Source organism: Betta splendens, chromosome 4 (genome assembly GCF_900634795.4).
Source record: "Betta splendens chromosome 4, fBetSpl5.4, whole genome shotgun sequence".
Taxonomy (NCBI): Eukaryota; Metazoa; Chordata; class Actinopteri; order Anabantiformes; family Osphronemidae; genus Betta; species Betta splendens.
In genome coordinates, this window is record NC_040884.2 from 498916 (window position 1) to 511597 (window position 12682).

The following is a 12682-nucleotide window of genomic DNA, read 5'->3' on the forward strand; positions in this document are numbered from 1 at the left end:
ACAGCTAGCTGACTCTTCCACTCTTCTCCTTTATTCCACCTGAGCACACGTGAGCAGGTGCCTATTAATGACATGAGTTACCATCATGTGATCAAAATAAACCAATAAACAATGTAGTAGCATATGGCTCCTACAACATTCTTTATCAGGGGACGTTGGTCTGATGACATAATCAGAGCCATTCAACAGCAAGGTTATGGACTCAAACAGTCCTGTACTACAGACAAAATGCTCAGAAATCACATGGTTAACTTTAGATTTGTTCAACGTGTCCTTTTACATTAGGAATCAAGAACCTCTGACAAGCCTGGCTGGTAAGTTCAGTGTGTGAATGCAGCCTACAGTGTAAGTCACAGTTGGTTCTGTTGACAGAGTCTCTGTCTGTAAACCTGTCCTGCCTGAACTGTCCCACACCAATAGGTGGACCTAGACCTCCGATCTGTTGCTGACACCTCTAACACAGAGGAGGCACTGTAAGCCCCACTCCCTTCTGACGTGATCAGAGCCAAGGTGGTACCTGTTGACATCTCCATCCTGTCATTAACCCACCACAGGATGCTCTGCACAGGTGAGCTTAATCCAGTAAGGAGGCAGACCAGCAGATGAGGAGACGCTGGGTCCTGACTGAGTGTGAATGTCGATAAGATCTGAACAGCTGGACCAGTAGAGGAACCTGAGGGGGAAAAGGAAGCAGAGACATTGTATCCTCATCAACATGTGGAGCACACAGGAAAGCTGATTGAAACAAATTCAGCCTAACAAAGCAGTGGGTGGTTACACTGAGTTTGATGAACAACAACACTCTGCGTTCCATAAAATAATAATTAAAATGGGCCCAAAAAGTGTTGTTTTCTTTTTACAACATATTTTGAGGAACTTAGAAGGGGCTCAGTGCATTTCCTGTCAATGCAATTCAATCCAGTTTGCACTAGACAGCTGAACCTGTAGGCCAATCCTTACACCTCCAGGATAAGGCCACGGACATTAGACTGGAACATGTTTGTATCAGGACAAAACACCTGCCAGTTTGCCTTCTAGGTTAAGGCTGAAGATGAGTCACACAGTTTGGAGAAAGTTACCTGTTGCCTGGTTTTGATCATAATAATCAGGGGTTTGCTCCTCAGTCTTCACCAGAAGCTGAGTTCCTGCACTGAACACCATGAAGGAGGAGGGAGAGTGTCCGAAAGGTGAACCTGACACAACCAGACAATATCTGGAACAGCAACAGGGAAACCATGAAAAACAGGTACAGGTAGGGCTACAGTATAGATAGGGCTACAGGAACAGATAGGGCTACAGGTACAGATAGGGCTACATAAACAGACAGGGCTACGAATAGGGCTACAGGTACAAGTAGGGCTACATAAACAGACAGGGCTACGAATAGGGCTACAGGTACAGGTAGGGCTACATAAACAGATACGGCTACGAGTAAGGCTACAGGTACAGGTAAGGCTACAGTTACAAGTAGGACTACGGGAACAGGTAGGTCCATTATTACAGGTAGGGCTACAGGTACAGTACATGTAGGGTTACAGGAACAGGTAGGTCCATTATAACAGATAGGGCTATTAGTAGGGCTACAGGAACAGGTAGGTCCATTATTACAGGTAGGGCTACAGGAACAGATAGGGCTATGAGTAGGGCTACAGGAACAGGTAGGTACATTATTACAGGTAGGGCTACAGGAACAGATAGAGCTATGAGTAGGGCTACAGGAACAGGTAGACCTATGAGTAGGGCTACAGGAACAGGTAGGTACATTATTACAGGTAGGGCTACAGGAACAGATAGACCTATGAGTAGAGCTACAGGAACAGGTAGGTCCATTATTACAGGTAGGGCTACAGGAACAGATAGGGCTATGAGTAGGGCTACAGGTAGGTAGATTATTACAGGTAGGGCTACAGGAACAGATACAGGAACAGGTAGGTCCATTATTACAGGTAGGGCTACAGGAACAGATAGGGCTATGAGTAGGGCTACAGGTAGGTAGATTATTACAGGTAGGGCTACAGGAACAGATAGGGCTATGAGTAGGGCTACAGGAACAGGTAGGTACATTATTACAGGTAGGGCTACAGGAACAGATAGGGCTATGAGTAGGGCTACAGGTAGGTAGATTATTACAGGTAGGGCTACAGGAACAGATACAGGAACAGATAGGTCCATTATTACAGGTAGGGCTACAGGAACAGATAGGGCTATGAGTAGGGCTACAGGTAGGTAGATTATTACAGGTAGGGCTACAGGAACAGATAGAGCTATGTGTAGGGCTACAGGAACAGATAGAGCTATGAGTAGGGCTACAGGAACAGGTAGGTCCATTATTACAGGTAGGGCTACAGGTACAGATAGAGCTATGAGTAGAGCAACAGGAACAGGTAGGTACATTATTACAGGTAGGGCGACAAGTAGGGCTACAGGAACAGGTAAGTCCATCAGTGTGGGTGGAGCTTAGAGTACAGGTAGGGCTACAGGAAGGAGTAGGGCTACGAGTACGCAGGCTATGGGTACAGGAACAGCTTGTTCCATTTCTCACCCCAGGAGGAAGAGAAAAGTCACTGCGGAGTCCATCCTTAAGGCTTCTAGTCCTCTGGGATTTATGGATAGGAAACTCACCTAATGCCTCTGTAAGAAATTAAGAACAAACCGCTGTTAAAAAGGCCACCAAATGTTCTTCACTAAACCTTGAGATGAATAAAGAATACAAATATATGATCCATTTCCTTTCATGAAATACACACATTAATGTTTTATTGCAGATGAACATTAGTTGCTATTTTTTGTTTTACCTGCTGCTGTCTGTGCTGCTGTCTCCTATGCGTCTGAAGAAGAATAAACTTAGACTCAGAGTTGGAAAACAGACTCATCCAAAACTGTCAAAGTAGAAAAACAAGAGTCTCCAGGGGAGGAGCTGCAGCTCTGGGATTGGACTGACCGTTAGCAAAGAACAAAAAAACAGGAACCTGTTAAACTAAACCCACATATCCAACGGACACCAACGGTCTCTGCTGTTATTTGTGTCTATTATTAGCAGCTTTTAAACTTTCCACGGAGCCTAGATAATCACAGCTACAGTTAAACAGAAATAAAATCAGCTAAGTATTAAACATCTGAAACTTTTCAGGACAACAACAGGTGTTAGCCTTATTACTTTAATCAGTTGTTATTGTGAGGTTCTCACACCTGTCAGAGTTTAACAGTCCTCCTCCTTCTGGGACCTTCGTCATCCCGAGCGTCTCCTGCTGTTGCTTTACCACAAAAGTACAAACAGCCAGAGAGAAAAATAAAACCAGAATGAAGAAAAGTGTGTGAAAACGCGGTAGCATCCACCCCCATTAAACGCTGGCGCACCCACTAAGCACTATATCTAGAGCTAATCAGTGACGTCACACATCACCACTGACACCACGGCTGAAGATCCACACATCACATCACCTTGATATAGGCTCGTTGAGCGACATCTTATTACAGCTCAATTTACAATTTTGGAAAGAAAAAAGAAGAAAACTCAGAATTAAAAGGCGAGTTTAAAAGATTGTTCAACAACGTTTTAATAAGTCCATCAGAGGTAAACTATGTGCGCACAAACAAGTTTGTTCAATAAACTGCGTATTGTCTCCTTTTCAAGACACCAACGATACGTTAAGTTGTTGGACGAGCTATTCACAAGATCCAGCTTTTCCTCAAAGTTCCGTCTTGAAAACAGCGTCTCCTTCACCATCGACGGGGTTGAACGTGTGTACCTACCGGACATGGCTTTAGTTCAGACGTTTTGCAAAGTTCCGCCTTTCAGGACCTTACGGGCGCTCATCCAATTACAGGACGCGTACAGGTCACGTGCAGGGTAAGTCCTTCTAACTGGCCTTGGTGTCACAGACTCCAGGTCTGATTGGCTGCCGATACTGACTGCGACTGTTCACTTACAGCGGGAGCTTCTCTGTTGGTTCTGAAGCCACAGACTTATAGAACCTGACAACACGATCTGTTGAAACATGATTGGATAAAAACTCTAATATAAACCAAGTATATATAATATGATATGATATGAAAAGAACAGACTACGTAGAATCATTTTATTTACCAAACATGTCCTTGTAAGTTTAGGGCAGCAGAGAAGGATTTGTTCGCCCTGGCAGTGCAACACATATGAAACATATTAAAAATAAGAAATGCAAATGATATAGGAATAATGGGAAAAAAATATTAAATATCTAAAGCAACAAAGTAAAACATAAGAGACACAAAACAGAAAGAAAAATCAACTTCATTGCATAAATGAAACTAATATATGAAACTGCTAGAGTAATACTACAGCAGCTAGGATAATAATACAACATACACAGCTGTTTATGAAAATGTAATCAAAGTAAGCACAAGTGCAGCTTTGTCAGAGCTGCCTATTTCTAACAAACACTGGTGACGACATTCACTGCGTCTAATTAGAGTCAATTGACTCACTTCATGCTTTGTCTTGTTCGTCTCCGCGACTGATGCCGCAGTAATAAACTGCTGAGTCACTGTGTTCGGAGTAACGCAGCAGCAGAGACCCGTTGGCAGAGGCCGACACTTTATCAGGTCGAACACCGGAACCGTATTTCAGGTTGGATCTATCCATGGCCCTGAAGGTGAGCAGCAGGCGGGGCCGCTGTCCTGCTGCCTTCCGGTACCAGCTGAGGGTGGCAGAGCCGTTGTGGGCCCCACTGAAGTCGGTGTGAGGGTCGTCCAGCAGGGGGCAGTGCAGAACAACGCCCTCACCCAGTCTAACCCGGACTGTAGAAGCCGGCAGAGCGGTGCCGCGGGGAGCGCACCAGAACCCTGGAACACAGAAAGATCTGGGTCAGAGCTGATCCAAACGCGCGGTACTTGTCGCTGAACTAGACAGTGAGGTGGTTGAGATAAATGACTGATTGAACACAATGTCTGAAATATGAATATGCTTGTTAGGGGATTATTTGTGTTTACAGTGGCAGCACAGAGAAAAATTGAACAACAGCAGTAGAAAAAAATGTGCAAAAGAAAACAGCGGTAATAACAGTGCAAGAGAAACAACATTAATACCAATAAAACACCAACAGAAAGTAAACACCAACAGTAGATTATTTATCTCAATAATAACTATTTTCAGATTATTTCTATTGAACAATTAAACATACACAAAATGTATAGCTGCGTCAATATTTTTCAGCAATTTGAACATCACTTGCTGTTTTTTTTCGACGTAATATTTGTCTGTCAGTTGGATGTTCAGTGAAATTATTCTAAAAGTCACTAAGCGAACAGTTGAGAGGAGCGACTCACCACTGAGTGACGCGAGAAGCAACCAGAGCAGGGCGTCCATCATGTGCAGCAGCTTCATCCAAACTGACAGCGTCACCACGTGGACTCTGGTATATGGAGACGCTGTGGCATCACGTAGCCATTGTTCCCTTATAGTAGAAGAGTTAGACCCTGCCTGGACCATTTGCTCTTCAGTTTCAGGTGCAGTAGATGTGGTGAACCTTCCTGTCTGACACACACGGATCTTCAAGATACAGAAAACCTCAAAGCTCACAAAGTCTACAAACATTGGCTGCTGATGGGAATTTCCCCGCTGTGGGACTAATAAAGGCATTCTTAATTAAAACTAAACCTAAAATCAAAACAAACATTTCCCCCTAAGGAAAGATGTCTTTTAATAATAAAACTGCTGTTGGGTGATGAACCAAGCAGCTGCAGGTGACCATGGATTTACTGCCACCTGGTCAGAACCGTGCAGGCTTGGCCTGCTCCGTTAGCATCTAGCTAACACTCAGAGCTAACATCATGTCTGCCCTCAGCTGAACTCTGAGCCTGTCCAGTGTTTGGACAGAGCAAAGTGAGGCAGAGGTCGACCGGCTCTGTGAAGAGTTCTTACAGCTGTAAGAAGAGTTTCAGCATCGTTTGTGTTCAGCCTTTAAAGTATTTCTTCAGGCTTCTACTAAATTCTCTTTCCCCTAAATCCTCTTAAGCAGGATGTCTGTAGTTTTCTACTTTCTCACTCGTACTTGAAATGAAACGACAAATGAATCAATCAGCTGACACAACGTGAGGCAACATGAATGTTTTAACACAACAAAAAGACAATTACATAATGTCCAGACAGTTCAAAGCTGCTTCGCTCTCATCCTGTCACCTGTTTATTCTTGCTGCTGCATTTTATTTTCTTCTCAGTATCGTGCTGTTGTGTGATGTAATTTCCCCACTGTGGGATTAATAAAGGTTTTCTTCTTCTTAGTATATTATTATCTTATTTACCAAATCTGTCACTTCTTTGCATTTTATTTATTATTTGACTCAGAGCATGTGTCAACATCTGGCCAGTTGTTGAGTGTGTTCACCTCTGACTTTCATGTCTCAGGTTCCGCTGCCAGAAGCTCCACATAGTTTCAGGAGGTCGTTCGGTTCCAGGCTGCGAAGCACAAACACAACGTCTCAGTGTTTCCATGTGAACTGGGTGGGGTGGTGGCTGTGACTTTCCTGTTGCTCAGTGCATCCTCTCTGGGCAATAGGGTGGAGGAGGAGGCGTGGCCTCCCCATCCCCCTCAGAGGGAGCCCCTCCCCCGGTTCCATCCCTGAAAGGAAAGTCCAGCTCACTTCAACCTAAGAGTCACAGAGAGAAGTCGTCTGCTTCACAGCTCCTGTTCTATATCGTCCTCCTGTTGCTCCTCATGGCTGCCTCGTCCAAGTCCTCGCAGACGGCAAAGAACATAGTGATGGCCCTGCTGGCCATCTGGTCCATCATCTCCCTCATCGTCATCGTGGTGTGGGCGACATCTCCGGTTCCAAAGACCTCGGCCCAGTGCTACGCTGAGCTGCAGGAGGTCACAGAGAGGCTGGAGGGAGGCCGGGTGGTGTGGACCAAGGACAAGCAGGCGCTGGAGGAGAAGGTGATGGAGGAGAGGGAGAAGGTGGAGCAGCACAAGGTCCAGATCCTGCTGCTGCACCAGCACCTCAACGCCAGCAACGCCTCGCTGGAGGAGTGTCAGCAGGAGAAGGTGAGTGACAGCACAGTGTACAGTTTAAGTCACACTTTAACCAGACTATGGAAGGAGAGCTGAGTCCTGGACGGAGGCGAGAAGGAGCAGCAGGAACAGGAGATGAGCTCCTGCTCTGGGAGCTGCCTCTCATCAGGGTGGACACACGTGAGACTTTTTACAGAGGGATGTGTTCAGGTTCAGGTTGGTACGTGGTCCCCAAAGGATGGACCGTCACACGTACCTGTAAAAACCACAGGCAGCTCATAGGTTCCACACCTTCAAGCCAAGACCCAACCTGCAGCTGCTATCGCTGATTCGTATCAGAAGATTCTCTGCTTCTGCTCCTTCACCTGAGCCCTGAATGTTCTGGTCCTTGTGAGATATTTAAAAATAATGTGTGATAATGATATCTAAACCGGGTTCCAGGTAATCACATTCTCTGACTGTCAGGAGTCCGCTTCTGGTTCTAGTTCTTATCCTGGTAAACAAAAGCTAGTACTAAAACAACCAGTTTAAAAACAGACTCACATCTGTCTCACTAAACATGCTCATCCTGCATTTTGGAACTGAAGTGAGAAGGGAGGGAAAAAGGGGAAGAGAGGAGGGAGGAAGGGAGCAGGCAAGCAAGGAGGGAGGGATAAAGGGAAGCAAGTAAGCAGGCAGGAAGGGAGCAAGTAAGGTGGAAAAGAGGAAGGGAAGAAGGGAGGAAGGGAGGAAGACAGCAAGTAAGGAGACAGGGAGGAAGGGAGCAAGTAAGGAGTGAGGGAAGAAGGGAAGGAAGGAGGAAGAGAGCAAGTAAGGAGAGACAGAGGAAGGAAGCAAGTAAGGAGGAAAAGAGGAAGGGAAGAAGGGAGAAAGAGAGCAAGTAAGGAGAGAGGGAGGAAGCAAGTAAGGAGTGAGGGAAGAAGGGTAGGAAGGAGGAATAGAGCAAATAAGGAGGAAAAGAGGAAGGGACGAAGAGAGGAAGAAAGCAAATAAGGAGAGAGGGAGGAAGGAAGGGAAGGAAGGAGGGAGGGAGAGAGGAAGGGAAGAAGGGAGAAAGAGAGCAAGTAAGGAGAGAGGGAGGAAGCAAGTAAGGAGTGAGGGAAGAAGGGAAGGAAGGAGGAATAGAGCAAATAAGGAGGAAAAGAGGAAGGGACGAAGAGAGGAAGAAAGCAAATAAGGAGAGGAGGGAGGAAGGAAGGGGAAGGAAGGAGGGAGGGAGAGAGGAAGGGAAGAAGGGAGAAAGAGAGCAAGTAAGGAGAGAGGGAGGAAGCAAGTAAGGAGTGAGGGAAGAAGGGTAGGAAGAAGGAATAGAGCCAGTAAGGAGGAAAAGAGGAAGGGACGAAGGGAGGAAGAAAGCAAATAAGGAGAGAGGGAGGAAGGAAGGGAAGGAAGGAGGGAGAGAGGAAGGAAGGGAGCAAGTAAGGAGGGAGGGAGGAATGGCATGCAGGGAGGCAAATCTCTTTTTCCAAGCAACAACTCTGAGAAAGTATTGGGCGTCTCCTCAGTTTAAAAGTACAAAGATCCTCAAACCTCCTGAAATGGAAAACTAAGGAAAAGGAGGAGGAGCGGTGTGGACGGATTGGGGTGGGCGGGTGTTTGTGGGGGGTTGTATGGGTGTATCAGAGCTTGTGTTCACACACAAACAGGCTTTCACTCTGGATGATTCTGGGCCGGTGTGTGTGTGTGTGTGTGTGTGTGTGTGTGCATGCGTGCATGCATGTGTGTGTATGTGTTTGTATGTCTGTGTGTGTGTGCGTGTGTGTTTGTGTATGTGTGTGTGTGTGCGCGTATCTGCTGCAGTTTCTGATGAAGATAAAATGAGCCTCCAGAACAGGTGGTCTCGATCTCACACTGGTCTGCTCTGTTACCATGGCAACAGAGACCTGGCCTAGATTGTTGGAACCTCTAAAATGTGTTTGCAACACAGACTGGTAGGAAGGTACCGGCCCTCAGGCTTAGCTGGACTGAATGTCAGACGTGTATTTGGACCGGCCCTCTAAGTGCTGCTCTAACTTTAACCTCTGCGTCTGAGAAAAGGAATGTTTGTAGAAGCTGTTCTCTGTTCTCTGGTCTGAGGAAAGAAAGTGTGTTGAGCTCCATCACATATTCCTCTGCCCATTATTTACTTTGCTGAGCTGAATCAGACCCAGGATGGTTCTGTAGGTCCACTATAATAAAGTAATATGTGTTTGATCCTGGAGTAGTTTACACTGACTCCTCTGTGGATGCTGCAGGTCGTCCTGATGGGGAACATCAGTTTACTGCAGGAGAACATGGAGCTGCTCCGACGGACCCAGAAGAACCTCACGACTGAGCTGAGCCTGCGAGAAGGTAACGTTTCCCAGTAGGAAACTCTGCATCACAGCTCCAAAGAGCCACCGGCCGCATGTTCTGAGCCACTTTTTCCAGCCGTTACCACAACCACCTGTGAGCCAGAGTCAATAAACACAGGAAAAGCAAAGACACAACAGCGGCAGAGAGAGTCCAGAACCAGCAAGTGAAAATAAAATGAAGGCATTGGAAAAAAAAAACATTCACAATGACATTCACAAGAAAAGACAGAAGAAGAAAGGAGAGAAAGAACAAAGGATGAGAATAAGTGAAAGATTCTGAGAGAAAGCCCGGCGGAGGGAGGAAGAGTTTCCGCTCGGCACCGGTGGCCGGACCCGGTCAGGGCTCGTTGCCTGGTGGCCACTTTATTAGGAACCTCCAGCTCCACCGGAGGAGCCTCATCAGTATAATGTCACCTTCAGGCTGTTTAGGTCCAACCGGACTCATGTTGGTTCTGGAGAGAGATGTTGGATTGGTGCTGTGAGGCCATGAAAGGACATGGTCTTTGTTGAAAGTTGTAGATCTGAGCTTTAGATCATCTTGCTTCATATATAAAAGCAGGCGTTATTGGAGTTTTTTTTGATTCACAGCAGAACCAGACGTTGAGTCAGTCACTCAGTGTTAGAACTACTGCTCCGGCCTCCACCGGGCAGAGGCAGCAGAACCAGCCGAGCTTCACTCCCCAACGCGCTGCCGCCGTGTGTTTAGCTTCCACGCTCCTGTTACGTGATGCTTCCTTCCAGAGTCTCCTGTTGACTGGACCCTGTTCAATGTAGCAACAGTAACTAAGGCAGTGAGACCATGTGATCGGCGTTGGTGGTGAAGCTGAGGCAGGAGGAAGGGCTGGTTCTGGATAAGAATCTGAACACGATTGGAACCATGTGCTGTCAGCTCTCAATGTGCTGACACTGAAAATATCTAATTATGTACAATTACAAACTCTCACAGCGCCTCATAGCTTCTCTCTCAGAGCTGCTCCACTGCTGGTTCTGGAGGTTCTATGTAGAATGGAGGCAGAGCCTTCGGCTGCCAGGTCCCGTTCAGGTTCTGGTTCAGACTCTCTACTTTAAGAGCAGGCTGAGCTTCGCTTTGTTTGATGGTCAGCTTTACTCCTTCCATCCACTCGAATGTTAAACAGCGTTGGACTGTGTGATGCGTTCTCAGAGCACATCGAGGCCCTCCAGCAGAACCTGACCCAGGCCTTCCACCGGACCAACGCCTGCCGCAGCCTGAACGACGCTGCCAGGAGCGAGACCTTAGCGGCCAAGAGTCAGACCAAAGCCTGCGAGGCCCAACTTCAGCACCACAGCAAGCAGCTGTAAGGCACCTGAGCTCCATCAGAATCAGCCTAAATGGCATTAGACGGATCTCACTGGTTCCCTGCTTGTGCTTTGTGCTTCCAGTCAGAAGTGTCGGTCCGACGCTGTGGTTGCTAAGCAGATTCCACCGCAGCAGCAGGAGCAGGACAAAAGCTCGTCAGCCTCGGGCCTCCGCCTTCCTGCGCTGATGCTGCACATCTGCAGCGCTCTGCATCTACTAACCTGTGAGTACAGATCAGCACCTGAACGCATCACTCTGTCTAGAACATAGATGCTTAGAGGCTGACTCCAGTCTGCAGGTTTAAGGCTTTATCAAACTGACTACGCTCCGCGTGGTGGTTCTGGTCCAGCAGCACAGACTGGACCCAGGTGAGAATCCAGCAGCCTCCAGTGTGCACAAATGCCACCCTCAGTCGCCACCTGGTGGTCACATCCTCTTACTGCATTTACATGAGCTGAGGTTTGGCTGACACCAGGGTCCTGTTGGACCTGATGGTGCCCTCCCAGAATGGATCCAAGGGGAGTGAAGCCACCAGGCGGCACATTCAGACTGTCCAACAGGACGCTGGCATTCTTAGAATAGAGTACACATAAAGAGCCTCTCATCAGCTCATTTATGACGTGTGTGTGTGCGTGTGTGTGTGTGTGCGTGTGTTTGTGTGCATGTGTGTTCTGCGTATGCGTGTGCCTGTGTGTGCGTGTGTGTGTGCGTGTGTGTGTGTTTGTGTGCGTATGCGTGTGCCTGTGTGTGTGTGTTCTGTGTATGCGTGTGCCTGTGTGTATGTGTGCATGTGTGTTCTGCGTATGCGTGTGCCTGTGCGTGTGTGTGTGTGTGTCTGTGTGTGTGTGTTCTGCGTATGCGTGTGCCTTTGTGTGTGTGTGTGTGTGTGTGTGTGTGTGCGCGTGTGTGTTCTGCATATCCGTGTGCCTGTGTGTGCGTGTGTGTGTGGTTTCAGGATTCAGCGTAGAATCAAGGCGATGTGACGGCGAGCACTGCGGTCCAGAACCCGGCAGAACCCGTATGGACCAATCACTGCTGTACAAACAAGCACATTAATGTGGACACACTTCGCTTTAGCTCGGACAGATGAGACGTTCACTGTCAGACCGATAGTCAAGCTTTACTGCTACTTTGGTTGAACTCCTCCCAAATCCTGCATCAGTCACTTGAGTTGTCCACAAAGTCTCAGGCTGAGTGGAAGGAAAATCACTAAACTAATGGTGGATTTGGGATAAAACTAACTGAAGCTAATTCTGTCTAAAGAAAGTTGTTTACACAGATGATAACATCTGAATCTGGATCAGCCCTTTACTGTCACCAGTGGAGCAGAAAGAAACACGTTCATGTTTGTTGGTAACGATGTGATCCACGCGTCTCTGAGGCACGTTGAACCATCACATCTCTGGGGCTCTGGTGGGAATGTCTCTTGTATCACAATGTCATAGACTCTGGTTCCTTTTTTGAGGTATTTACAGAACCGATCCAGATCAGGTGGAACAGTGTGTGAATGGGGAACGTGCCGTTTGTTGAAATCTTTACCTTCAATCTGAAGCTGGGGGGAAATAAACAACTTTCTGGAACAAGCTGCATCTGCATGTTGATTTATCCAGCGCTCGTGAACGCATCACACTTTTACTGCACAACATGCAGGAGTCATTCTAGACTCCGCCTCCGGGACCTGGAGGGGCTCTCTGTCAGGGTCTTACTTTGTGTCTCAAAGTGCTGGACTCTGTGCCAGTGAAGCAGTAGCAGGTCCACGCAGAGCCCAACAACCTTTATTTGTTCATCATTTAACGTGATAATGCAAAGAAAACCTGGAGGAGTGTTTAATGTTTGAGCAGGGGCTCCTTCAGCGCTGCAGACACCTGAGGATGCTGAAGTCACAGGCCGCGGCTCCGGCAGCTTCCCGATCCTCGCCCTGCGACAGCCCGAGAGCGGATCAGTGCAGACCAGGCGTCCTTCCTGACAGCTCTGGGTCTAAATTTTAGCTAAATTAATCTAGTTAATCTGTTTTGAGAAAATAATCGCATTTTACATTTCTACTT

General features: G+C 47.2%; 1 protein-coding gene across 1 annotated transcript; it reads left to right on the forward strand.

Annotated features, from left to right (window-relative positions):
* The first annotated feature begins 6534 nt into the window (after nucleotides 1-6534).
* On the forward strand, nucleotides 6535-12220 carry si:ch211-1a19.3 (uncharacterized). The gene is made up of 5 exons (XM_029146629.3): nucleotides 6535-7019; nucleotides 9221-9317; nucleotides 10482-10635; nucleotides 10721-10860; nucleotides 11593-12220. Coding segments are annotated over exons 1-5 (720 nt in total). The 5' UTR covers nucleotides 6535-6692; the 3' UTR covers nucleotides 11595-12220.
* The last annotated feature ends 462 nt before the right edge of the window (nucleotides 12221-12682 follow it).